General features: G+C 43.2%; 1 protein-coding gene and 1 long non-coding RNA gene across 2 annotated transcripts in view; one reads left to right on the top strand and one right to left on the bottom strand.

Moving 5' to 3' along the window:
* Nucleotides 1-21,386, top strand: part of LOC107589837 (chromodomain-helicase-DNA-binding protein 7-like) — a 91,954-nt gene extending 70,568 nt beyond the window's left edge. The window contains exons 12-38 of the mRNA XM_016278388.1: nt 49-292; nt 452-629; nt 2,880-3,022; nt 3,122-3,395; nt 3,523-3,733; nt 3,929-4,124; nt 4,301-4,468; nt 4,725-4,904; nt 5,105-5,215; nt 7,628-7,833; nt 9,053-9,252; nt 9,352-9,511; nt 11,112-11,201; nt 11,635-11,738; nt 13,125-13,254; nt 13,415-13,472; nt 13,859-13,916; nt 14,010-14,346; nt 14,445-14,653; nt 15,368-16,150; nt 17,493-17,650; nt 18,030-18,257; nt 18,394-18,792; nt 18,896-19,093; nt 19,191-19,328; nt 19,420-19,524; nt 20,110-21,386. Of these exons, the coding sequence (XP_016133874.1) occupies nt 49-292; nt 452-629; nt 2,880-3,022; nt 3,122-3,395; nt 3,523-3,733; nt 3,929-4,124; nt 4,301-4,468; nt 4,725-4,904; nt 5,105-5,215; nt 7,628-7,833; nt 9,053-9,252; nt 9,352-9,511; nt 11,112-11,201; nt 11,635-11,738; nt 13,125-13,254; nt 13,415-13,472; nt 13,859-13,916; nt 14,010-14,346; nt 14,445-14,653; nt 15,368-16,150; nt 17,493-17,650; nt 18,030-18,257; nt 18,394-18,792; nt 18,896-19,093; nt 19,191-19,328; nt 19,420-19,524; nt 20,110-21,153 (6,310 nt within the window). The 3' untranslated portion in view covers nt 21,154-21,386. The remainder of the gene's footprint in view (nt 1-48; nt 293-451; nt 630-2,879; nt 3,023-3,121; nt 3,396-3,522; nt 3,734-3,928; nt 4,125-4,300; nt 4,469-4,724; nt 4,905-5,104; nt 5,216-7,627; nt 7,834-9,052; nt 9,253-9,351; nt 9,512-11,111; nt 11,202-11,634; nt 11,739-13,124; nt 13,255-13,414; nt 13,473-13,858; nt 13,917-14,009; nt 14,347-14,444; nt 14,654-15,367; nt 16,151-17,492; nt 17,651-18,029; nt 18,258-18,393; nt 18,793-18,895; nt 19,094-19,190; nt 19,329-19,419; nt 19,525-20,109) is intronic.
* A 28-nt stretch (nt 21,387-21,414) lies between these two features.
* LOC107589838 (uncharacterized) lies at nt 21,415-22,846 on the bottom strand. The gene is made up of 2 exons (XR_001609713.1): nt 22,422-22,846; nt 21,415-21,782 (listed from the first exon to the last, which is right to left on the bottom strand). It is a non-coding gene; the product is annotated as an uncharacterized lncRNA (long non-coding RNA).
* Nucleotides 22,847-26,672: the final 3,826 nt, after the last annotated feature.

The raw sequence follows: 26,672 nt of genomic DNA, 5'->3' as shown, positions 1-26,672 counted from the left end.
CCTTTTTTTTTTTTGGTTTTTTTTTCCTTCCCCTCTCTCTGTTCTCAGACGAAACTGCATTTTAGCTGATGAAATGGGCCTTGGCAAAACAATCCAGTCCATCACATTCCTCCATGAGATATACCTGAAGGGAATCTACGGTCCTTTCCTGGTGATTGCACCTCTTTCCACCATTCCCAACTGGGAGAGGGAGTTCAGGACATGGACCGAGCTAAACGTAGTGGTCTATCACGGTAGCCAGGCCAGCCGAAAGACTATTCAGGCTTATGAGATGTACTACAGAGACACACAGGTACATAATACTACTTTTGTCATTTGATATGCATTTTATAATATTGGAGTTATTGGAGCTAATGTTTCACAAGATTTCTGCAGGAAATACATAAGGTTCTATGCATAGGGTTGTGTTCACAAGAGCCCTTTATGACAACCAAAACCTCTCTTCCTGCAGGGTCGTGTAATAAAGGGATCCTACAAATTCCATGCAATCATCACCACATTTGAGATGATCCTGACGGACTGCCCCGAGCTACGGAGCGTGCCGTGGCGCTGTGTGATCATTGATGAGGCTCATAGGCTCAAGAACAGGAATTGCAAGTTGCTTGAAGGCCTAAAGATGATGGACATGGTTAGTACTTCCCCTTCTATCTAAGAAACATGATTTAGCTGAAAATAACCTGCTGTAAATTTCACTCTAGCTTCACTTTTCCTAGATAGAGGGTTCCCACAGTGCTGGTAAACCTGGAAATATCAGGGAATTTTAATATTTTCAAGCTTTGGAAATATGACAAATTAAGTCGTAGATGTTTTTTTCTCCTTGTTTTTGAGTTTTCTAAAAATCTGTAAATTTGCTAATTGGTAAATTTGCTAAATGCCTTTAACCCTTTCGCACGTGAATTTAAAATATTCTAACAGCCCCCAGCGAGAGGTTTTTTTATGCAACCGTTATTTTAGAATGTATTGCCTTTAGGGCTGGGTATTGAGTTCGGTACTTTTTAGGCACCGACCGATTTGCCTCGATACCATCGAGTATCGAAAAACATCTTGTCGTTCGGTACCAAATTTCAATACTTAAGGGGTTAATCTCATCAGCGTCAGTGAGCCAATAAGCCTGCAGCACTTGCCGGTGTGTTCGACTAGAGGCGCGGTGCAGATCGATCATCCGCGAGAGCGATTCAAAAGCGCACTGAGCAGTCTGCTCTCTTTAGCTCTCATGGTACTGTAATACCACCAGTATAGAGTAGCGCGGGAGCTGCGTGGAGTTCCGATCATATGCAGATGTCCGTTCATACTAACGTTACATGACCGAAAGCGCGTGTTATGTGACCATTCATGCAAACTGTAGCATCATGCTACATAAGACAATAAATAAGATTTATATTCCGCTTTTACTCAAAACTCACTTTAAACCACCATCGAGTGTTTGTAATAACTTCCGATTGCCGGATTTACGCATTGCTCAAGACATTGAGCAAATAAATATTACAAACAATAGGGTAAAAAATGACAAACTATTTCCATGTCTTCCACCTTTTTTATGTAGGCTACGGAAATCACGCTTTCTCCCAGTCTCTCTCACAGACGCACACACAGTGCAGACAAGGTAAAACACAGTTTTTTTACACAGGTAAAATAGTTTCGCATTTTGTTCCTTTGTGCAGTGGCTCAGGAGATGAGTCTTTGAGTTTGTATAAACATCAACAAGCTGAAATATACAAAGTTTTTTTTTTTTTTTTAGATAATGTAGTCTTGTTAAAATTGTTTTCATAAAATTGGTATCGAAAAAAGAATCGTTCAGGACCCGGTATCGAAGTCAAGGTATCGATATCAAAAAAGTGAACAATACCCAGCCCTAATTGCCTTATTGTTTCCATGGTGACGCATCATGCTTGTCATGTGACAGCGCAGCCACAATAGATTCGTACAACACATGGATCGCTTTTAATTCGTTTTTCCTGTTTTATTCAAAATATTCACAAACATGCTCACTATATTATGAAATATCTGATATTCCGATTCTGAAATATGTGCAAGTAAATCTATTTGGTAGTTTAAACACTTTTATATCGACCGTGCTAGTTGATCTATACCGGGTGATGGGCATTTACAACACGCAAATTCATCTCCTCCCGAAACACGTTAAAGTAGGTCTCCGGTAAACTGGGAGAAGAGAAAATAGTTTCGCATTTTGTTCCTTTGTGCAGTGGCTCAGGAGATGAGTCTTTGAGTTTGTATAAACATCAACAAGCTGAAATATACAAAGTTTTTTTTTTTTTTTAGATAATGTAATCTTGTTAAAATTGATTTCATAAAATTGGTATCGAAAAAAGAATCGTTCAGGACCCGGTATCGAAGTCAAGGTATCGATATCGAAAAAGTGAACAATACCCAGCCCTAATTGCCTTATTGTTTCCATGGTGACGCATCATGCTTGTCATGTGACAGCGCAGCCACAATAGATTCGTACAACACATGGATCTTGAATGTCTGAAACCTAAAATAAGCATTGTATGGTTGAAAACACTGAATATTTGTGATATGACAAGCACTCAGCTCGTCCGATCTGGCTCGCCCCAGCCAAAGCGCGAAAGCAGATTTAAATTCAGCAGTTGATGACGTGACGCACTGAAAGTTCTAATCACACCGGTGTGATCGTATGCTTCAGGGACCAGCCAAGACTGATCACACCGGTGTGACCGTACGTGTTAAAGGCTTAATGAATCAATCTGAATTTGAATTAAAAATAAAAATCCTTATCCAATAATCACATATGACTGGAAAAGTAATGTAAAGTGTTTCCACCATTTTTACAACACATTTCTATTTTTTTGTTTCTTTTGTTGAAAAAGATAAGTCACTTAATGAGATTCTTCTGTCGGAGCACAAAGTCCTGCTGACTGGAACCCCACTGCAAAACACAGTGGAGGAGCTCTTCAGTCTCCTTCATTTCCTGGAGCCTGACAGGTTTCCCTCTGAGCCAACCTTCATGCAGGAGTTTGGAGATCTTAAAACAGAAGAACAGGTATGGATTATTAGCACTTGTTAAATCACTGCCATCGGTGTGTGATGCAGTTTAGAGATGCCTGGATGTTTTCTAATGGTCGTCACTTTCTGGTTTCAGGTGCAAAAACTGCAGGGCATTCTGAAGCCTATGATGCTGCGCCGACTGAAGGAGGACGTGGAGAAGAATCTTGCACCTAAAGAGGAGACCATCATTGAAGTGGAGCTGACCAATGTGCAAAAGAAGTACTACCGTGCCATCTTGGAGAAGAACTTTGCCTTCCTGTCCAAGAGTGTAGGCGGCGGAGGTGGAGGAGGAGGATCCAATGTTCCCAACCTGCTGAACACCATGATGGAGCTGAGAAAGTGCTGTAATCACCCCTACCTCATCAATGGTGAGCAGTAGACTCTTGATGTAAAACTGTGTAAACTGAAAACTTTTATTTGTTAACCGTGTGTGCTTAAAGAATATCACAATGTTTTACAGTCAGCCAGAAATTTCACTCCTTTCTCTGTCTGTAGGAGCTGAGGAGAAGATAATGGAGGAGTTCAGGGAGAGTCACCCCTTAGACCACCCAGAGTTCCACCTCCAGGCCATGATCCAGGCTGCAGGAAAACTGGTGCTGATCAACAAGCTGCTTCCCAAACTGAAGGCTGGGGGTCACCGTGTGCTCATCTTTTCCCAGATGGTGCGCTGTCTGGACATCCTGGAGGACTACCTCATCCAGAGACGGTAGGATGCCTGAGCCCATAGCACTGCCAACAAATTAAGAAAATCACTTTTTAATGTGATTAGATGTACAATCTCATATATTGGGTAGAAACTGAAAGAATAACAGTATTTTTTTAACAGAAAATTCTTAATAAAAAGGCATTATTTTATTAATAAAATGGCATTATAGTTAATACTCCATTTCCTGTTCTCTAGGTATCCATATGAGCGTATAGATGGCAGAGTTCGAGGAAACCTCCGCCAAGCAGCTATTGACCGCTTTTCACGACCAGACTCTGACCGTTTTGTGTTCCTGCTGTGCACCAGGGCTGGAGGCCTGGGTATTAACTTAACTGCAGCTGATACTTGCATTATATTTGACTCTGACTGGAACCCTCAGAATGACTTGCAGGTAAGCATGGAAGTGTTCTACCATATATGGTGCATATGTGATGGAAGCCATTTTATTTCACAAAGCATCTTTTAGCTGCATTATGCAACCTTAGCAGTTTTCTGGGATGGGGGTGTGTGTGTATATGCGAGTCCTCAAAGGCAGTTTGTGTGACCGTTTTGTGCTGTTGCCTTCAGGCACAAGCTCGATGCCACAGGATAGGACAGAGCAAGGCTGTGAAGATTTACCGCCTGATCACTAGAAACTCCTATGAAAGAGAGATGTTTGACAAGGCCAGTCTGAAGTTAGGATTGGACAAGGCTGTGCTTCAGTCCATGAGCGGGAGGGAGAATGCCGCCAATGGGGTATGAGCTGCACACAGCACCACCGTTTTGTGGACCACAGTGTTCCAGATGGTTAATTAATCAAACATACTTTGCACATATTGACAGTCAGTGGAAAAACATCTAATTCTGGTGCTCTGGGCTTTATTTTCCTTTATACTGTCTGCCTAAATTTGTCTTCTCCATAAAATCTCCAAGATGAAAACACTAGATTTGAGATTTGTATTATATGAAGTTCATTCATTATATCCCCCTGCCCCCACCACCTTTTTTTTAGGTTCAGCAGCTCTCTAAAAAGGAGATTGAGGACCTTCTAAGGAAAGGTGCATATGGTGCTCTAATGGATGAGGAGGATGAGGGATCTAAGTTTTGTGAAGAAGACATTGATCAGATTTTGCAGAGACGAACACAGACCATTACCATTGAATCAGAAGGCAAAGGCTCAACATTTGCTAAGGTGATGACATTTAAAAACTTTCAGTCTTTTTGCCATGACTGAAGTCATGATATTAACAAAAAAAAAATTACCCACCTATCAATGTTATTGCATAATTACCTTTAAGCAATACTACCCATTTAATCTTGCTCTTAAAATAGTGCAACCTAAAGGGCAAGTGTCTCTGATCTCACTATTTATATAAATTTTTTCCCTACCAGGCAAGTTTTGTGGCCTCTGGGAACAGAAGCGACATATCTCTGGAGGACCCAGATTTCTGGCAGAAATGGGCAAAGAAAGCAGAGCTGGACCTGGATATGATCAATGGCAGGGTAAGCTGCAACTTAACGGTGAAAAGGAGCTCTCTTGTGCTGTGAAATGTCTCACAGGAGATGTTGCATGAAGTGAGGCACTAATCTGTAGCACCTCTCTCTTGTGTAATTGTGTGTTGAGCACTTACAGCTGACTATTATTCATTGTTTCATTAATGCCGGGGTCATGCATTAGCAGCTTTTGACAGGTATCATATTCATAATTCTGCCTGACAATTGATAACTGAAGATGGTGTAAAACCAAATCTGGATAGTTTCCACCACACTCGGTGTTGTCACTCCTCATAAATATGCTATCTGGGCATAATTAATGAGGGTGATTTCCCCGGGCTAACAGTGCGTGGAATGTAGCCGTAATTGAGCAAAGGCGAAATTGTTTAAACTTGGCCATGGGAAGCATTTTCTGTAATTACCTCTTTTCTTTGCACTCAGGAGAATTATAAGCTCTAAGCAGCTTATATCTGCTTGAAGGGAAACGCCATGTTATGTCTAAATAAAAATGCTTTATCACAGTTTTTTCTGCATGTGTCTTTGAGCAGAGGTCTTCCATCTTTGCCATCTAGTGGCCACCTATATCTAAGGATGGGTACCGAAACCCGGTATTAAATGGACCACGGGGCTAAATTATGAAAGACCGGTGTATCGATTAGCTTTTACGTTAATGGTTCTGCTGTCGGTACTGGAGAAATTAAGAAAACACACATAGGCTACATTTGTTATTGCTATATAGACATTATCTTGCAAATTCTATCTCACCAGAGTCCCTAAGAAGATATGAGGTAAAACTATTAAAAACTAGCCGTGTTTTGTCTAGCGCAACTTCCTTCCCTTAACAGCGGTGCGCATTCATTCCTCCCTAAAAACCCAAACTTAAAATCAGAATAAGCACATTCGGTGAATGTTGTAAAATGCCGTCTTTACTGTTGCTAAATTGCGGGGTATGTTTGATAAAATGTTGAAAGCACAATAATCCGCACAAGAGACGCTGTTCCCCAGGCTGAAATGTGTGCACGCTCCTCTTTGTGCATCGCGCCACGTAAACATAAAACCATGTCTGCATTTGTGATCGGAGAAACGACAAACAACAAGCGCTACTCTACACTGCTTAAAACTCGCGTTTGAATCATCAGTGGCAAATTCTTTAAATATAAAAAATTTACTTACATGCTGAGTCAGAAGCGCCAGACTATCCTTGCAAAGTTGGAACTGCCCCACTTTATAGAACAGCCTTTGAGCACAGACCCATTGTAGGCTATGCAGAACTGCAGGTTAAGGAAACAGTCCTCCATAAAATACGTCACACAGCGTTACACACTGCAGGCTAGAGTGAGCGGTGGCCGGTGGGCTTGCGGCAACCACATGTGACGCCCCCGGGCTGGACTCTGCTTCGGCCACGGTGAAAGCTGGTCCGACGATCCACAGCGCGAAGTTGATGTATTTCCTCAGCAACCAGCACAGATCAGCTCTAGGCATGACGAAGTGGATATCGGCCTCTTTTGGAAGGCCAAACAAAGTAGTTTCGCTTTACACAACGAAACACACAGCATCTCCACAACATCGTGGCGGTGGCAGGCATGACGAAGTAGCGAGAATAAAAGTTACGCCGCCTTTGCGTGAACATTTGGGTGGTGTTATGCAAATCTTCCCACACAGTGATGTAGACATGTGGGGGCGTGTTTAAACGAGGCGTTTTAGGAGGGCATGGACAAGTCTTAACTTTTATAAAGAATATCTCTTTGGATTTGAGACTTTAGTCTTTTGCAACTTTACAGATCTTCTTTATGCACCAAGAGCTTGTAACACTCGAAAGAGAAAGGACAAATTTTAATCGCATCATATGACCCCTTTAAGTGGACGTGAACAGTTGGGAGAAAATCCGATGTGTCAATATATGTTGTCTTAAAGTGACAGCAGTGACTGGCGCTTGGGCCATCAATGTTAAACAACAAAATACAAAGAGAAAATCACTCACAGCTCTCAATCTGAATAACATTAGCTTTAATAAGCGTTAATCTATTAATTCACACAGTGAAAATGCAGTTTATTTACATTTGATTACTTTATTCGATTTCTTTTGTAGGCTATATTACTTACCTGAACTTAAATATTAAAATATTTTTTACATTTCAGAATATAAAGCAATGTTAATTCCGCTCTTAATTTGTTATTTATATATATATATATATATATATATACACACAAAAGTACCAATAAGAATACAGTTAAAGTACCGGATCGATAAGCAGTATTGTTAAAAGTAGTAATACTGTTAAAACTTTAACGATTCCCATCCCTGCCTATATCATGGTGCTACCATAGTATAGTACTAAAAGTGATGAACATGCCGAATCCTTTTCTGCCGTCTTAAACTCTTGAGGAAGCATTCTAACCCCAGATCGTATCTCTTGTCAGAATAATCTGGTGATTGACACTCCTCGGGTCCGGAAGCAGACTCGGCACTATAGTTCTATGAAGGAGGATGATTTGATGGAGTACTCAGAGCTTGAGAGTGACTCGGAGGACAAGCCCATTCAGAAACCACGGAGGCCCCAGGACCGAACCCAGGGGTACCCCCGCAGTGAGTGCTTCAGAGTGGAGAAGAACCTGCTTGTGTATGGGTGAGTGCAGTCTGGAAATGGTCATTTTATAATGTTGTTGGTTTTAACAGCTTTGTACTCCATTTTAGTGGGCTGCTCTAGCCTGAAAATTTACTGAGATTGTGCTAAATCACCATCTTCCACTTGAGGAGTCCCTGGGGCCTATCCCTATAATTAGTTGCCATTTAGCAGATGTGTTTTTTTTCCCTCAAAAGCTGCTTTGAGTGTACCAACTATACATGATCCTACAGGGCAACGCTGCGCCCCCCCCATGCGTTTTCACATAGAAACATACCAGTTAAAATTATTGCTGTCAACTAATTTTATCTATCAGACTTTTTCAGTCCATATCCCTCTAAAATATAATTAGATCTCCATTTCCCTCAATCGTAGCTTGCCATGGAAACCAGTTTTAGCAGGAAGTCCATCCCAGTGCCATGAGACAGGATTATTCAGCTTCCTGCTTTGTTTTATCGCCATCCAAATTCCCCTGGTCTTGTCTTGTTTTCCATTTGGAATGAGAATATCTGGTAGCTCACAGCCCACCAGTGCAGTGGCCGAGTTTGTCACGCTTGCTTGTCCCGGGGCAGTGGCAGACACAGCGCTATCTAACGCACACAGTTAATTAAGCGCCAGGCCTCAGTGCACTCAGCACTAATCATGGCTGGCTGCACGCACCATGTCTGACCAGTATTTTTTTTTTCTTTTCAGTCAGACGCGTCTAGACCCCTGGGCTATACGGCAAATTAGATCCATCAAGTCTGAGGGCTTTGTCTCTTCAGAATTTTTTTATTTTTTTTGGGAAAAAGCAGTGTAGGGCTGTGAAATCAGAGCAGACCTTTTCCCCCTCTCTCTTCCCAAAAAGCCCTTTAGGCCTGTGCTTAGAGAGTGCTTGAGTGCTTCATCAAATAACAAGGGCATTGGGTCTCCTCATGATCATGCACCATGCCAGCAATGCAGTGGTGCCACGCCGCCTCCTTCAGCTTGTGAGAAATGGCACAATCATAGAGTAATACTATGCTTAAACGATCCTGACACTGCGCTAGTTTTTTCCCCAGACAGTACAAATGCACTTTTTGAATTAGTTAAACTATTCTTGTCGGTGACATTTTTCCATGCTGCTTTACAAAACTGAACAACTGCAGTTAAAGGCTTGAATTTTTTTAAATAACAAAGGACGCAAACTGAAGTTTTCACATGCTGTATTTGCGCTGGCTAACTTTTCTTCTGTTGTGCGTAGCTGGGGCCGCTGGGGTGACATCCTGTCCCATGGATGCTTTAAGCGCCCGCTGAGGGAGCGAGACGTAGAGACCATCTGCCGCGCACTCCTGGCCTACTGCCTGCTCCACTACCGTGGAGACGAGAACATCAAGAGCTTCATTTGGGACCTCATAACCCCTACTGAGGATGGCCAGAGCCGCACACTGACCAACCACTCTGGTAGAACACTCATCTGAGACCAAACTGAAAACATAATTTATTTTCTCTGTCAGCATCTACCTCTTCACTTGCTAAACAGTGGCATTTCTGTGGTTTCAGGACTGTCTGCCCCAGTGCCCCGGGGACGTAAAGGGAAGAAGGGGAAGCCGCAGGCTGTTCAGACTCACATGCCACAGGCTGACTGGCTTGCTGACTGTAATCCTGAACTCCTTCTTCAAGAGGACAGTTACAAGAGACACCTGAAACACCACTGCAACAAGTATGTATCATTTCACACACTGCCCTTTCCCACCTTTATGGACCATTACACTTACATGTAATGGTTAATATATTTTCCCTCTTGTTTTACACCGTTTTAAATATTCCATTGGCAATAATGTTGCACATTGAAACTACTTGAGTAAAAATTGTAGCCAATGTGATTATGCCTCCATTCAGTGTCTTTTTCCGAGACATTGGTGCACTACTATAATCTAGATCTATTCGAAATATTTGTACCTGACATATGAATGGAAATCAATCCACCAATTTTATGATGATTAAAAAAAAATCCTTGTCCAATGATTAGAAAGGTCATGGAAATTCCTTGGTCAAAAATTGAAATGCCGTGGTTTAAAATTCCACACAAAGACTGTTCCGTTTTTCTGCTGCTGTCTTGTTTGAAAGTAACCTTTTGACTTTCAAGCCTGATATCCTCTGAAGCAGGTGCATTTAAAAACTTGAGAAGCTTTTCGAGTTAAAGTAATTGAAGCAAACTTGCGAGTTTAGCTGAATGTGTCCAAATGCGAGTTAGCGCTGTTACCTTGTGCTGCAGATGTTTCATTAAGTTGCTTGGCTCCTCCGTAGTTTAGCTTTGACTAATGAATGTCAGTTAAAAAATGGCCAGCTGTAGAGAATCTGGCAAAAGAAAGAGTCCCATCTTTCTGGCAAAGGCCTCTGCCAAGTTCCTGAAGTAATGAATGACAGGCCGTGAGGAATCTTTTTCATTGCTGAAATTAAAGATTTTAAGAGCACTCAATAATTAATCGTTCAGCTCATCAGGCCGCACATGATGATTTTGCCTCTCGCCCCACACGTCCATTATGCCTTTTGTGCCGCCGGCTTGCGTCTTTTGTTTTTCGAGGCCTCTCTGGTTTCATTTGATAAATAATTTCTGTTGCCAGGCCGGCATTGTTTTGTCCTGCCTAACGTTAGGCAGTGACCGAGAGAAAGCAAAACACGCTTTTCACTGCTGGCTCTGATGTGCATCCAAAGAAGGGGAACAGAGCAACAGCTGAAGAAACGTTACGAGACGATAAATGCGAGGTGCTTAGTCCGCCAACCATCTGCTCGCCGCACTGCAAACTTCTGCCTCTGTACTTTGGAGGCATCCCGTTAGCACCTCCCCAACTTCCCTAACAGCATTAGGAAGGAAATGAAAACGAGAGGATGAAGGTGCTGGAGTGCGTACGTGTGGAGGAGGGGGACGAGGGTGGGTACGGGCGGCTCCCCAAGCGTAGCAGCGCGATGCCAGGCCAGGTGCCAGGCAGACCTGTTGGAAGTGGGTGAAAGGCGGCGCACACACAGAGGTGATTATGTGCAGCCATCTGTCAGGCGTGGAGGCTGCCGCACAGTGTGGCTAATCAGCCCTGGCAGCATGATGGATGAGCCATGGCACATGCCAAAGAGCTGCTGCTGCTGCTGCCGCTGCTACTGCTGCTGGCACAGCTCAGAGCTGGCCAAACTTACTCACTCTTTTGTTTTCTGCCTTCTCTCCTTCCCTTTGTCCCTTTTTCCTTCCTCTCAATCTGTCTCACTCCATTAACCCCAACTCATCTTTGTTTTTTGTTTTTCTCTCCTGCTCTCTCTATCTCTGACAGAGTGCTGCTGCGGGTCCGCATGCTCTACTATCTGCGACAAGAAGTCATCGGAGACCATGCAGACAGAATCCTGGAGGGAACCGATTCAAGGTTGGCATCTCTCTCCATTCCCTTCCACCGAATCCTGCCTGCTGTTATCTTTCCTCTCCCTCCATCACCTTCTCCTCCTCCTCCCCCTTTCTGACAACACCCCCACCCAGATGTGCATGCATTTATAATGTGTAAACGTGCTCGCCATGTTGATGCTCTCAAGGACTCGACTGAAGTTCTAATGACTGCGAAGGGCTCACGTGTGCGCAGGGTGAGATAAGGGAGTGGCTCAGATCTCTGGCCATAATCAGGTTGGCCCTGAATAAACAAGATGAGAAATGGGCCTAAATGAGATGCGGCTTGCTAATGCTCGTGTTTCCTACCAGATATCTGCAGATAGACATTAATGCCGTTCTCATTAGATTATGTGAAGCTGTGGCCATCTCCTGGATTTAATCACCCTTTCCTGTGTTTGTTTGTCTTTCGCTTATAGCGAGTTGGATATCTGGATCCCACAACCCTTCCATGCAGACGTCCCCACTGATTGGTGGGATCTCGATGCGGACAAGTCCCTCCTAATCGGTGTCTTTAAGCATGGTAAGCGCCGCCTCCTTACAGCTGACACTCTCTGATTGGTGTGTTTGCGGTGACAGGCGACAATAATTGCTCATGTTGACCTATTGTAGTATTGCCTAGAGATTGATGATATTTTCTGAATGGCTGATCCTGTGCTTGGAGGGTGGCTGGGAAAATGGATGGGGGAAAGAGCCGAGATCTAATCCATCAAAGGCAACAGGCACCTCTCAGCACGTTTTATTAACATTGACCTATTAGGAAGTATTAGGAAGTGTTTTGAGAGAACCTGCTAAATTCCCAGTTTGGGACGTGATTGTTTTCTTTTGTGAAGCTGCGCAGCTGTCCCAATTTATCTTTTGGGGAAAACGGGGCCAAAAGCAGTATTTAAAAAAAAGAGATGGAGAGGGGTTTCTCAGCTGCTGACTTTTAATTGTATTAAGTATAGTAATAGCCACTTTCTTTAGTAATGACTGCTGCTCTTGCCACTGATGTTAATCTTGGAGAGGGGCTTTTATGCTTCTCTCAGATTGGTCTTTTTCGTGAATGTGTGTACAGAAAGCTCTCTCTCTGGTCTCTCCCGGTGTGCTGCGCTACCTTGTTAACTCAGCTGGCCTCCATGCATGCGCTCACACACAGGAGCGTGTATATAACACAGGCAGCCTGTTCTTAATCATAATCCCAATTCAGTAGGGAGGTCTGGGGAGGAAACGGGGAGAGAAGAGGTGGCAGGTCTGGACTGCAGAGGAAAGAGTGATGGCCTATAAACCCCCTCATGATTACAGTTTGGCTCGGGGCGCGCCAGCAGTTAGGAACAATGTGTCGCCGCATAAATCCTAATTGAAATGTGATGTTCTAGCGGGGGAGGGGGTGCTCGAGTCCCGTCTGATCAGCGGCTCAGCTGAAGTGGGTCCAGCCTGCCAATCGCCTCCCCTGTTGTGCACTGTGGGTATCCGCAGGCTCGAATCTGTTCTGCTTGGACAGTTTCAACGGGCATTTTCCTTTGGCTCTGCCTTTTTGTTTCTTTAAAAAAAAATTCTTTGGTTTGATTTAATCTTCTGGTATTTTTTTTTAAAGGATTTCACTTTGTATTAAGATTTTGATTTAGTTTTTAAGGTTTTTTTTCAGTGTTTTTGAGGATCTTTTTTTTTCTTTTGGTAGCATTTTAAAGGGCTTTGATTACATGTTTATTGCGGCACATGCTAAGTTTTTAGCACCTCACACATCTGACATTTTATTTAAACAATACACTTTTTTTTATTTTTTTTTTATTTTAAGCTACATTTGACACACCAGTAATACTTTTTTCTGCTTTCACAACACCAAGGGAAATAATAGCTCGCCAGCCCACAGCCCAGCCTGTAATTATGCATATTTTATGTTCACCGCTGCTCTCTTTTCTTCCGCTAGGCTATGAGAAGTATAACTCTATGTGTGCTGACCCCACCCTGTGTTTCCTGGAGAGGGTGGGCATGCCTGATGCCAAGGCCATCGCTGCCGAGCAGAGGGGAGCGGACATGATGGCAGATGGTGTCGAGGGGTAAGTTTGGCCCAAAATCACAGCCCCAGCAAGAGGGACTCCTCCTGTTCTTTCTTTCTCTGGCTCTCTCCTTCTTTCTGTATCCCTCACCCCGCTTTTCTTTTGGTTCTTTTCTTTGTTTTCTCTCCCACACTAAAAGCCTTTCTCTTTTTCACAATAGAGAGGATGAGGACCCAGAGTACAAGCCATTAAGGATGCCATTCAAAGACGATCTGGATGTGAGTTTTAAAATATATTAGTCTATTATTAGATCAAATCTAAAATCAGCATTGGTAATAGATTGGCTTATGTAACATTTTCTTTGCCATGTTTGCAGGATTTTACAAACTCTCCTCTGGATGATAAAGTCTCCTTCTTTCTGTATCCCTCACCCCGCTTTTCTTTTGGTTCTTTTCTTTGTTTTCTCTCCCACACTAAAAGCCTTTCTCTTTTTCACAATAGAGAGGATGAGGACCCAGAGTACAAGCCATTAAGGATGCCATTCAAAGACGATCTGGATGTGAGTTTTAAAATATATTAGTCTATTATTAGATAAAATCTGAAATCTAAAATCAGCATTGGTAATAGATTGGCTTATGTAACATTTTCTTTGCCATGTTTGCAGGATTTTACAAACTCTCCTCTGGATGATAAAGAAGGGATGGATGGCGAGACTGGAGAAGGTATTTATTTCCACAGCACACAGGTTTTACCCATCATACTTGGGATTTTTACTTCACGGTGCTCATCATTGCCGTCTGTTTGTCCACCCTCAGTGCCTAAGCCTGGTGAGAATGGGAAAGCAGGCAATCTATACTGGCCGCCAGCCTCTGCCCTGACAGCCCGATTGCGCCGCCTCATCACGGCCTATCAGCGCACTCACAAGCGTGAGCAACTAAGGCAGGGAGCCATGACCAAACCTGATCGGCGCCGAGGCCGTCCGTGTGATGACATCCTTGCAATGGTAACAGAGGGAGGAGCTTATGCTCCGGATGGAGCGGTGGCTTTCATGGCTGAAGGAGGGCCCTTCATGGCCAAGGGATCACCTTTCATCCCCGACGGCGCCACCTTGCTGGCTGATGGAGCAGCTTATTTTAAAGAGCGACGGCAGAGGTGAGTTACATCTAGATCTTCCATTTAAAAAAAGAAAAATCTATATTACTCCTTTAGTCACATCACCTCATTTCCATTTACCGACATCTGTTTTCCAGATGGACAAGGCGTGAAGAGGCCGATTTCTACCGTGTGGTATCCACATTCGGTGTGGTTTATGACGTGCACAGACGGTGCTTTGACTGGTCCCAGTTCCGTGCTTTTGCTCGTCTAGACAAGAAGACAGATGAAAGCCTGGAAAAATATTACTACTCTTTTGTGGCTATGTGCAAGCGGGTGTGTCGGATGCAGGTCAAAGCAGAAACGGGTAAACTTCTGTCTTTTTGAAACTGGAGAAAGAAAGAGCAGATGAAACATGCAAAATATATCAGAAATTAATTGATATTCGCTTAGATATCTATTCTTAATACTAGACATTGTAATATTGTGAAGCCTAAATTGATTTTTAATTCGCATTTAAAAAATCATTTATTCATAGAAAATAGTATAAGATTTTTTACATTGATATTGCTTTTTAATTGAATTTTCAATTATGCAACTGCCCATCATCTTCAGATGGACAAGGCGTGAAGAGGCCGATTTCTACCGTGTGGTATCCACATTCGGTGTGGTTTATGACGTGCACAGACGGTGCTTTGACTGGTCCCAGTTCCGTGCTTTTGCTCGTCTAGACAAGAAGACAGATGAAAGCCTGGAAAAATATTACTACTCTTTTGTGGCTATGTGCAAGCGGGTGTGTCGGATGCAGGTCAAAGCAGAAACAGGTAAACTTCTGTCTTTTTGAAACTGGAGAAAGAAAGAGCAGATGAAACATGCAAAATATATCAGAAATTAATTGATATTCGCTTAGATATCTATTCTTAATACTAGACATTGTAATATTGTGAAGCCTAAATTGATTTTTAATTCGCATTTAAAAAAATCATTTATTCATAGAAAATAGTATAAGATTTTTTACATTGATATTGCTTTTTAATTGAATTTTCAATTATGCAACTGCCCATCATCTTTCTGCTTACAGAACTGCCAGACCCCACCCTCATCATTGACCCCATTACAGAAGAGCGGGCTTCACGGACGCTCTATCGTATCGAGCTGCTACGGCGGATCAGGGAGCAGGTGTTGCCGCACCCTCTGCTGGATGAGAGGTTGAGTCTGTGCCAACCAAGTACCGACCTCCCAGCCTGGTGGGAGCCCGGGCGCCATGACCGAGACCTCTTGCGGGGTGCCGCAAAGCATGGTGTCAGCCGCACTGACTACCACATCCTCAACGACCCTGAGTTGAGCTTCTTGGAGGCCCATCGGAAGTTCACACAGAGCAAGGGTGCAGAACTGTCCATCGTGTCTGGTCCTCTTACACCTCTGAACCTGCTCAAAGATGAGGAAGTGAAGGAAGAGCAGGGAGGAGATGTGTTAGTGCCCAAAGTGGAGAATGGTGACATAGAGGAGGTCAAAGAAGAAAAATCTGAAGCCCTCTCTCCTAAATATGAAGTGAAGAAAGAAGAGGAAGCAAATGATTTGGGTCTTAATTGCGAACCTAAAGAGGAAATTATGGAAGTGGAGGAGAAAGATGATGTAATAGAGGTTAAGCCCAAGGTAGAGCAGGGTTGTCCTGTGGATGGTATGGCTGATGAGAAGCCCATGAATCAGGAGCCCACTACCCGTGAGGACAAACACGCTCAGGGTGAAGAAGAGCCACCATCAACCACTGAGGCTAAACTTTCTACTGGCAAAACCTCTAAAGAAGATGAGGAAGAAAAGATGGACGAGGACGACAAATCAGAAAAATCTTCACAAGCTGAAGGTGAATATTAGGCATTGTTTGGTATTAGGGTTGGGTGATGTCTACCAAATTGGCGTCGGACTATGTCTACAGTGGTGATTTGAGATGATTGAGTCAAAGCAAGTCAAGTAGGTGATACTGCGCATGTGTCGAGCTCATCCGTCTATTTAATCTAATTTCATTTAAATAATTTAGAATTTTGTTGCTGTTTTTAGTTTGTGTAAAACATCTAGCCCATAATTTATTTGCTGTTTTTGCACAATGTGGGGAATTGTGGGGAATCACAATGCCGGCTCAACATCTTGAGGTCTGTCAGCCATCGACAGTGGCATTGTCTTTCGGCCCAACCCTATTTGATATTTTATTTCCTTTAACACTACATTTATTGTGTCTGCATCAGAAACATGCCCAAAAGTTTTTTGTATGATCAAAAAACAAATCAAAACTGTTTTGGCCCAAGCTTTTTCTTTAATTACTTTAAATTGCTACTAAATCTAGGATTAGACTAAATCCACTCCATCCTCTTTCATTTTATTTAGCTGGAACACCTTAAATTAGCTTAAAATTCCCAATAAAATATCTAAAGATGGCTGGCACCAATCAGAACTGCAGAAATTGTTTTCATATATGTTTCCTGTATACACTCTCCCTGTATATTCCATTGGTTGTACAGATTATCCTGCCCCAAATTTACTCCACTTAATGAGCCAATGTCACTTTGTTGGCTAGTCAGGATGCTCAAAAAGTAATATTTTGAAAGTATTTACAGTATCTCACAGAAGTGAGTACACCCCTTACATTTTTGTAAATATTTTCTTTTCATGTGACGACAAACATGATAACGACCCCAAACACACCTCCAAGACGACCACTGCCTTGCTAAAGAAGCTGAGGGTAAAGGTGATAGATTGGCCAAGCATGGGCATCCTCAAATGGAAGGTGGAGGAGCGCACAGTCTCTCCGGGTGTACTCACTTTTGTGGCCAGCGGTTTAGACATTAATGGCTGTGTTGTTATTTTGAGGGGACAGCAAATTTACACTGTTATACAAGCTGTACACTCACTACTTTACATTGTAGCAAAGCATAATTTCTTCATTGTTGTCACATGAAAATATATAATAAAATATTTACAAAAATGTGAGGGGTGTACTCACTTCTGTGAGCTACTGTATTTATTTTGGAGGGGGAAATCAACTAATTTTATGCAGTTTTCTCTTCATATTATGCTGGGATATAAAGAAATTACACACTTGACCTTTTCAAGATACTGTATTTGGCAACAAAAAAAAAAACTGCATGGATTTTGATTTGAGAAGCCTTATTGCAGTCTAGCTTGTATTAAAAGATCATTTTTATTTGCAGCTGGAACAGCCTCTGAGAGGAAGAATTTCGATGAGGAGAGTAACGCCTCCTTGAGCACAGCCCGTGATGAGACCAGGGACTGTTTCAGCATTGATGATGTTGAACCGTCAGCCTCTCAGATGTTCGGTGAACGTTCACTGTACTCCTTCTGGCCCAAGGTTAGTTAAACCATTTTTCCCACTTCATTTACAATTTCCTTTCCTTTTTTGTCAAATCAATTTACATTTTTTCAGATTAACTTTCAGATTCTATCTCCATTTTCCCCCTCTTCTAGCATGTAGTAAGTTATTTGAAATTAAATGAAGCCAAGCCCAAAGCTTTGAGGAAAACATGATGTAATGCAGAGTGAAAAGACCGTACTTAGCTTCCTCCTTTAATAACCGAGCAAAATTGCATTATAAGATTCTTGGGATATGAAACCGGAGCTGAATTGAAGAAAATTAGATACCCTTTGTTGTACTCTCTAGTTCATTATGTATGCACCCACGTGCACACACTCACTTACACTTGTGCTGCTCTTCTGTGTTTGTACTTTAGGACAGGGTAATGATCAATCGTATGGACAACATCTGTGAAGCGGTCATGAAGGGCAAGTGGCCTTCCAACAGGAGGCATTTCTTTGACTTACCAGGCCTGTTGCCTGGCTACAGCTCCATGGCAACAGACAGCCCCCTGCAGAGGCGGAGTCTTGGTGATCTCTCAATGGTGGGTCAAACCAGCTATAGTGGCAGTGAGGACCTCACCATGTCACCACAGGTCAACAAGGCAAGTCCCGCCTCTAACCCAGCCTGCTGTGCCCCCATGGGTGCTGATGCTCCTGTTGTCTTTTAAGTAGTTTAACATTATAAAATTGATTTTAATAGTTATGTTTGTTAAGCACCCTCTCATTGTTCTTGTCCAGGATGATGCTTTGAGCCTGTCAGTACCTCGGCAGCGCAGACGCAGGAGGAGGAAGGTGGAGATTGAGGCAGAGCGTGCTGCCAAGCGCAGGAACCTGATGGAGATGGTCGCTCACTTACGAGAGTCCCATGCTGCAGAAGGCCAAGCACAGGCCATAGACCTGACCAAGGCCCTGCACGGCGTGTCCAGCTCTTCCTCTGCCTTCCCTGGGGCCATGGCCTCCTCCGCAGCCCTGAAAGCACAGATGGAGCTGCTGCAAGCAGGCGCTTCCTCTAGACCAAGAGCCAACGGCTCTCTGCTTGACACTGAACTCCCCAACCGGAGAAAGCGAGGTCGCAGGAAAAATGTGGAGGGGTTGGAACTGCTCTTTATGGGAAACAAGAGAGGACAACTCAATACGGTACGTATCCTGTCAGGATGTGATGCCATTTTCATGTGGCTTATAGACCTTTTAAGCACATAAACACTTATTTTTCTAATTTTCTGTTCGTTTGCATCTACAGGAAAATTCCGATGGGACCAAAGCTTTTGTGGATGGGCGGGCACATAGACCCATGTCATCTCCTGCACATAAGGCCCCCGTTGAAGGCCTGGAAGAGGGAAGCCATCTTACAGGAGAAGATGGACCCAGCACTAAGGACCTACGGGAGTGGCTGAGACAGCACCCCACTTACACTATGAATATGCCTGGATACGTACCAGTGAGTGCAGTTTTTTGTGCCCACCTTGTTGGCTGATGTGGGAATGTCCTGTGCATTTTATCTTACAGTGTTCTCTTGTTCTTGTTCTTGTTCTTAGAAGAATGAGGACCTCCTCTCTCCGTTTGCCAAGCCCAAACAGAAAAGACACAGATGCCGCAATCCCAACAAGATCGACATTAATACGCTGACTGGAGAGGAGAGAGTCCCTGTTGTTAACATTAGGAATGGAAGAAAGGCAAGTATTCAGGTTTATGAATGGATTAAGTTTATTCCCCTCAAAATAATCTTTACACTCGCGGTAACGTTTATAATTTGTATAACTACAGATGGGAGGAGCCATGGCCCCTCCAATGAAGGATTTACCCCGCTGGCTGGTTGAAAATTCAGAATTTGCTATCGCCCCTGACTGGACGGATATTGTGAAGCAATCGGTGCGTCTTTTATTTGAATGAGTGAATTCAGATCAATTTAGCCACTGTTTGGTCATTTAAACTCTTAGTAATTGGTATGTATCAAATTGGTTATTGCTTTGTTTTTAAAATATTTATAATGTATACTATTACCATTCAAAAGTTTGAGTTCAGTAAGAAATTTTTTGTTTTTTTTTAAATACATTCAGCACACATGACATTAAGGGCGTTTTGTAATATTATAAAATATTTCCATGTAAAATAAATGCTGTTTTTTTTACATTTCCACTGAAACATTGAGAAGCATGTAACGTTCAATAAAAACAAATGTTTTTTGAGCAGTAAGTCAGCCTATTTATTTCTAAAAGATCATGTGACTCAAGACTGACTAAAGATTTCCCGTTACAGGAATAAATGAGATTTTGAAATATATTAAAATAAAAAGTTATTTTAAAATGTAGTATTTGACGATTACTGTTTTTATTGTACTCTTGATCAAATAAATGGAGCCTAATAGACTTCATTAAAAACATGAGAACATTTTTCCTAACCCCTCACTTTTCATTGTTATTGTATATATTTAAATTGTTTTCTTTTTGTTTCCAGGGCTTTCTCCCAGAGTCCATGTTTGACCGTCTTCTGTCTGGGCCAGTAGTCAGAGAGGAGGGTGTGCGCCGTAGAGGCAGGCGACCCAAATCTGAGATCGCCAAGGTGACCGCAGCAGCGCAGGCAGCAGCCTCAGCAGTGGCTTCCACGTCTGGCGTTAATCCTTTGCTGATGAATGGGCTGTTTGGCAGTATGGACCTGACCAGTCTGCAGGGCCTGCAGAACCTCCAGAGCCTCCAGCTGGCTGCTGGCCTCATGGGCTTTCCCGCTTCTCTCGGAGGGGGAGCAGACACCAAGCACGCTGCAACCATGCTGCCTCTCATGCTTCCTGGCATGGGTGGCCTCCCCAACATGTTCAGCCTGGGGAGTCTGTTTGGAGGAAGCCTGGCTGCTGCTGCAACGGCCACCGATGGCGCATCTGGCACAGAACATGCCGATTCTGAGGAGAATCCCAAGCTGAAGACTGATGAGGAAACCAAGGACGAAGGAGATGAGAAAGAGAAGGAAGCAGAGAAATCGAATGAAATGGAGTCTGCTGAGGCAACCAGTGATGCTGCTGCGCTGAATGCAGCAGTCGCTGCTGCGGCCACCGGCATGTCCACCAATGTGCTGGCCTTCAACCCTTTCCTGCTGTCCACCATGGCCCCAGGCCTCTTCTACCCATCCATGTTCTTACCCCCCAGCTTGGGTGGCCTGGGCATTCCAGGCTTCCCCCAAGCTTCTCTAGCTGACCTACAGAGTGCTGTGTCCGGGGCCTTTGGGGCCACCGGCGAGGACAAGGATTCCGGTAAAGGGCCCCGCACAAATCAGGACCAGAACGCTTCCACAGCTGACATGGAAACCGCTAACAACACACTTGAAGACAGTGACTCAGAGGAGAGCCAGAACAAGACTGCAGATTCATCAGTACTAGATGATGACCTGGCAGGGCCGGCAGAGGAAATGGACTCCATGGAGGGTGGAATGGATGATGAGGAGGAGGATGATGATGAGGAGGAGGAGGAGGAGGATGACCCTGCTGATGAGGATGACAAGAGTGACTAAAAAGCTGAATCAGGCCTTCTAACATTTCCCCAGGACTGAGGAGAGACAGACTGAACTCTGACAGAGTGGTTAGTCCAGTTGTTTACATGCCAACTCGATATCCAAAACACTTTGGTCATTTGGTTTTTGTTGACCGGTAATGTTAAGAGGAAAGCAAATAAGCTGTCTCTGTAACCATTAGCATAGCCAGGGATGACGTGAACAGTTGTTAGGATGTCAAAAGGGTTGGGGTGGGGGGGGGGGGGTTCCCCCTGTATTTTCCTTTTTTTTTTTTTCCTTGAAGTCTTTGGCGCTGTGTGAGTGCCTTCTAGATGAAATGGAAATTTTCTGAAATATTATAGGAATTAATCGTTCCGATAGTGCTATGCTGCTCTCTACTTGTAATATTATTGTTTTGTTTTGTTGTAATTTTTTTTCCCTCTCTCTACTGTTGATATTGTAACAATGAGTAGCATCTCGTAAAATTCAGTGGTGTACAATTTAACGGCATTAAGACACTCTCCGCTGCTGAGGAAGAATCGTGGTGTTGTACTGTTCTGCTGATAGGAGCGGGCGAAGTTCTCTCATATCTCAGCCTACACTGACTGTTCCCAGTCTCTCACACTGACAATCCAAATGGGTGAGGAGACCTCTACTGAATCAGGCCTTCTAACATTTCCCCAGGGCTGAGGTGACACAGACTGAACTCTTGATAGAATGGTTAGTCCAGCTGTTTACATGCCAACTCAATATCCAAAACACTTTGGTCGTTTGGTTTTTGTTGACGGGTAACATTAAGAGGAAAGCAAATAAGCTGTCTCTGTAACCATTAGCATAGCCAGGGATGACGTGAACAGTTGTGCGGATGTCAAAAGGGTGTTGTTGTTTTTTTCCTGTTTTCCCTTACTTTTTTTGTTTTTATTTGTATTTTTTCCTTGAAGTCTTTGGCACTGTGTGGGTGCCTTCTAGATGAGATGGAAATTTCCTTAAATATTATAGGAATTAATCGTTCCGATAGTGCTATGCTGCTCTCTACTTGTAATATTATTGTTTTGTTTTGTTGTAATTTTTTTTCCCTCTCTCTACTGTTGATATTGTAACAATGAGTAGCATCTTGTAATATTCAGTGATGTACAATTTAACGGCATTAAGACACTCTGCTGCTGAGGAAGAATCGTGGTTTTCGTTGTACTGTTCTGCTGAGAGGAGCGGGCAAAGTTCTCACATATCATAGCCTACACTCGGACTGTTCCCAGTCTCTCACTGACAATCCAAACGGGTGAGGAGACCTCTCGACCTGTGGAGACAGCAATAACGAAGGCAGCTTTTGAATGTTCAGTTTTACTCTTTTGACTAAACACCAGAAAGTGTGAAAAAGCGACATGAAATTACTGCAGTCAAATTGTCTCATTGTATCCATGTTAATGCACTGGTGTAAGAATAAAATCAGGTACCTTTATCTATTTGAATGGACTTTTGTTACTTTAGCCACAAAGCTGAACAGCATTACCTCAATTCTAACTAGCCTTGAAGTTTACAGACATAAATGTTGTAAATGTATTCTTCTTTTTTTTTTTCTTTTTTTTGAAACCATCATGTATGATGAACTGTAAATTGCTGCCAACTGTAGTAATGATGCTTTTAATAAAAGTGACTCACGATATTCGCCTAGGAAACCAAAACCGTGTTTGTGTAGCTCTGTGGGGATGTCAAACAGCATCCTCTGACGACAACAAAGCTTTTATATCATCTAACAGAAATTGTTCATTCACTTCAAGTTTTATCTCTTTGATCTGTCAAATTGGATTTATTTGAAATAATTGTAAGGATTCTTTTAATCATTAGCACCAAATATGTGGTGTTCCAGCTAGAGCAATGTTGAATTTAGGTGCAAAGTATTTGATTTCCACACTTGAGACCATTAAATGCAATTTAAAATATGAAATATTTACTTAAAATTTGTAGATGCCTCATACTGTAGCACTACATGACCTGGTTGCCAGGGAAAGAGGCTCCGACAGGCCGGTTTACTCTAGCCATCATAAACACCATCAGTCCTGTGGAGCGGTTGACATAATGTGCTTCGACAGGATGAGAGGACATGGCAGGGGCTCTCTGTCCGCTCCAGTAGCCAGCCATTATGAGCCTAATGCCTGGAACAAGGCTTTTCTTTCCCCTCTCTCGACAGACATCTTTCATAATTGCACTTTCCGATGAAGTGGCTCGTGAAATCCATAGGTCTCGAGTTTGAGATTTGGACAGGAGTTTCTTGTGCACAAGAGTTGAGTTGTCAAAATGATGCCTTTTATTGTTGCAGTGGAAGTCATGAGGTGTTAATGTACATTCTTTCCCCTCTCTCGACAGACATCTTTCATAATTGCACTTTCCGATGAAGTGGCTCGTGAAATCCATAGGTCTCGAGTTTGAGATTTGGACGAGTTTCTTGTGCACAAGAGTTGAGTTGTCAAAATGATGCCTTTTATTGTTGCAGTGGAAGTCATGAGGTGTTAATGTACGTTAATTGAGTTTTTGGATGTGGGAAATGTTTTTTTTTTTGTCCTTTATAAGCAAATAACGGTGAACTGCTGTTGTGCTTGTTGAATAGTTTTTCCTCCACTTCCTGTTTTTAATGAAGAGCGAGTTCTTGTGTTGTCAGCGCGGTTTCTGTGGCAGTGAAAATCTGTGGTTCCTAGTCATTATGTGCCATCTTGACGCATGGCGCAGTCACTCGCAGAGGGCTCGTCACCACCGGCATCGTGCCTCCTTCACAAACCACTGACTGCTGGGTGTGAAGTCTGTCATTGGTGAGGAGGCAGGTTGTGGTTAGCCACTGAGCGTCAAACATGGCAACACAGCACAGTTCACTTAACGCTGGGCCACTGGGATTAGAGCTGGCAGCTTCCCCTTAAGCCCGGGATACACTGCACGATTTTTGGCTGTCCCAGACGAAAGATTGCCATCGTGAAGCAATCGTGGCAATTTCTGTGATCGTGGCTCTTAATCGCTGGTCTTATGTCGTACAGTGAGAAAGGTCTTGCGACTAAAGATAGCCTACGATAGTTTTCTGACAGTGTCAGAAATTCAGCATGATCAACGCACAGTGTGTTTGCTGCAATGACCTGCGTCTACTCAGCAGCCAATGAAATTACAACATGAAATGACATTGATCCACGTGACCAGCGATAAAGAACAAATTCTTGAGTTGTTGGAAGTCATGAGGTGTTAATGTACATTAATTGAGTTTTTGGATGTGGGAAATGTTTTTTTTTTTGTCCTTTATAAGCAAATAACGGTGAACTGCTGTTGTGCTTGTTGAATAGTTTTTCCTCCACTTCCTGTTTTTAATGAAGAGCGAGTTCTTGTGTTGTCAGCGCGGTTTCTGTGGCAGTGAAAATCTGTGGTTCCTAGTCATTATGTGCCATCTTGACGCATGGCGCAGTCACTCGCAGAGGGCTCGTCACCACCGGCATCGTGCCTCCTTCACAAACCACTGACTGCTGGGTGTGAAGTCTGTCATTGGTGAGGAGGCAGGTTGTGGTTAGCCACTGAGCGTCAAACATGGCAACACAGCACAGTTCACTTAACGCTGGGCCACTGGGATTAGAGCTGGCAGCTTCCCCTTAAGCCCGGGATACACTGCACGATTTTTGGCTGTCCCAGACGAAAGATTGCCATCGTGAAGCAATCGTGGCGATTTCTGTGATCGTGGCTCTTAATCGCTGGTCTTATGTCGTACAGTGAGAGAGGTTCAAAGACGGGCTTTTTCCCGGTCTTGCGACTAAAGATAGCCTACGATAGTTTTCTGACAGTGTCAGAAATTCAGCATGATCAACGCACAGTGTGTTTGCTGCAATGACCTGCGTCTACTCAGCAGCCAATGAAATTACAACATGAAATGACATTGATCCACGTGACCAGCGATAAAGAACAAATTCTGTGTTTGCTGCAATGACCTGCGTCTACTCAGCAGCCAATGAAATTACAACATGAAATGACATTGATCCACGCGACCAGCGGCGCTATAATTTCAATGCCATGGAGGCAAAAAAAAGTAGAATGTATACTGGTATGTGGGATACCCATAAAGAACAAATTCTTGAGTTGTGGCAGCAGCGGGCATGTTTGTACGATGTGTCCTCTAGCTGCTATCATGACCGCACCAAAAAAAGGAACTGCAGCTGCCAAGCTCCCTGTGCAAAACTGGCATCCCAAGTTGTCCTCTTTTTCCCGAGTCATGAGCGGGTCCATATTGCCCTCTTCTGCCGGTGCCTCTTCTTTGTTTCAGCACACATGAAAAGCACAACTGCCAAAGCGCGATCCATCTTGATGTACCACATTTGTTTACCACTAGCGCATGCTGATGACATTGCGCTAGCGTGTGTCGCAGCCTACGATTCAATAGGTGTCATCATCGTACAGTCTACATGCTTGTCCTACCCACGTTTAAACGATCCATGTCGCACAGTGTGATAAAGTAATGATCTTATAGGATTGCTAAAATCGTGCAGTGTATCCCGGGCTTTAGGAGAAGCCCTTTCTCGAGAAGGCCAGACTGAATGCTTCCCTCAGCTGCTGCTGTGCTGTTGTAGTAGTCTGTAAAAGAAGACCCACGGCTGCTGCACTGAATCGCCAAAACATAAAAGGGTGATATCAGAAAATCTACCTGTATTGGTGTAACAATTTCCAATGATATTCAGTATGTCAGCAACTCCTTTGGTTACATCTTGCTATGTTGTTTAATTCAGTGCCTCTGAGTAAAACGAAAACAGTTTTTCCAAAGTCCCTTGAAAGCAAGTCTGTTCACTCAGAGGCCATATTTGCAATTAAAAAATGTATTATTTCTAGTCATGTGTACAGCACCTAACCAGAATGGGGAAAGACCAGATATCAGAAAATCTACCTGTATTGGTGTAACAATTTCCAATGATATTCAGTATGTCAGCAACTCCTTTGGTTACATCTTGCTATGTTGTTTAATTCAGTGCCTCTGAGGAAAACGAAAACATTTTGCAATGTTTTTCCAAAGTCCCTTGAAAGCAAGTCTGTTCACTCAGAGGCCATATTTGCAATTAAAAAATGTATTATTTCTAGTCATGTGTACAGCACCTAACCAGAATGGGGAAAGACCGCAGAGACATTTATATTTAATTCAATTCAAGTTTATTTGTATAGCGCTTTACCTCCTTTAGTGGACTTTGCTATCCTAGGTACTACCAAAAGTCCAGAGTTTTGCGACCTTAGGGAGCGTGATGGATTGTAGCGTGGTAGAAGACTAGTTAGGTATGCAGGAGCTAACCCATTAAGGGCCTTATAGGCAAGTAATAATATTTTGTAACTGATACGGAAATTAATAGGTAGCCAGTGCAGAGACTGTCAAATTGGGGTAATGTGATTATATTTTGACTCTAGCCGCTGCATTTTGGAATACCTGTAGCTTGTTTATTGAAGATGCAGGACAACCACCTAGCAGTGCATTACAATAGTCCAGTCTAGAGGTCATGAATGCATGAACTAGCTTTTCTGCATCAGAAACAGGTAAC

Source organism: Sinocyclocheilus grahami, unplaced genomic scaffold (genome assembly GCF_001515645.1).
Source record: "Sinocyclocheilus grahami isolate Dianchi unplaced genomic scaffold, SAMN03320097.WGS_v1.1 scaffold121.1, whole genome shotgun sequence".
Classification (NCBI taxonomy): Eukaryota; Metazoa; Chordata; class Actinopteri; order Cypriniformes; family Cyprinidae; genus Sinocyclocheilus; species Sinocyclocheilus grahami.
This window is presented reverse-complemented; position numbering and strand designations above follow the sequence as displayed.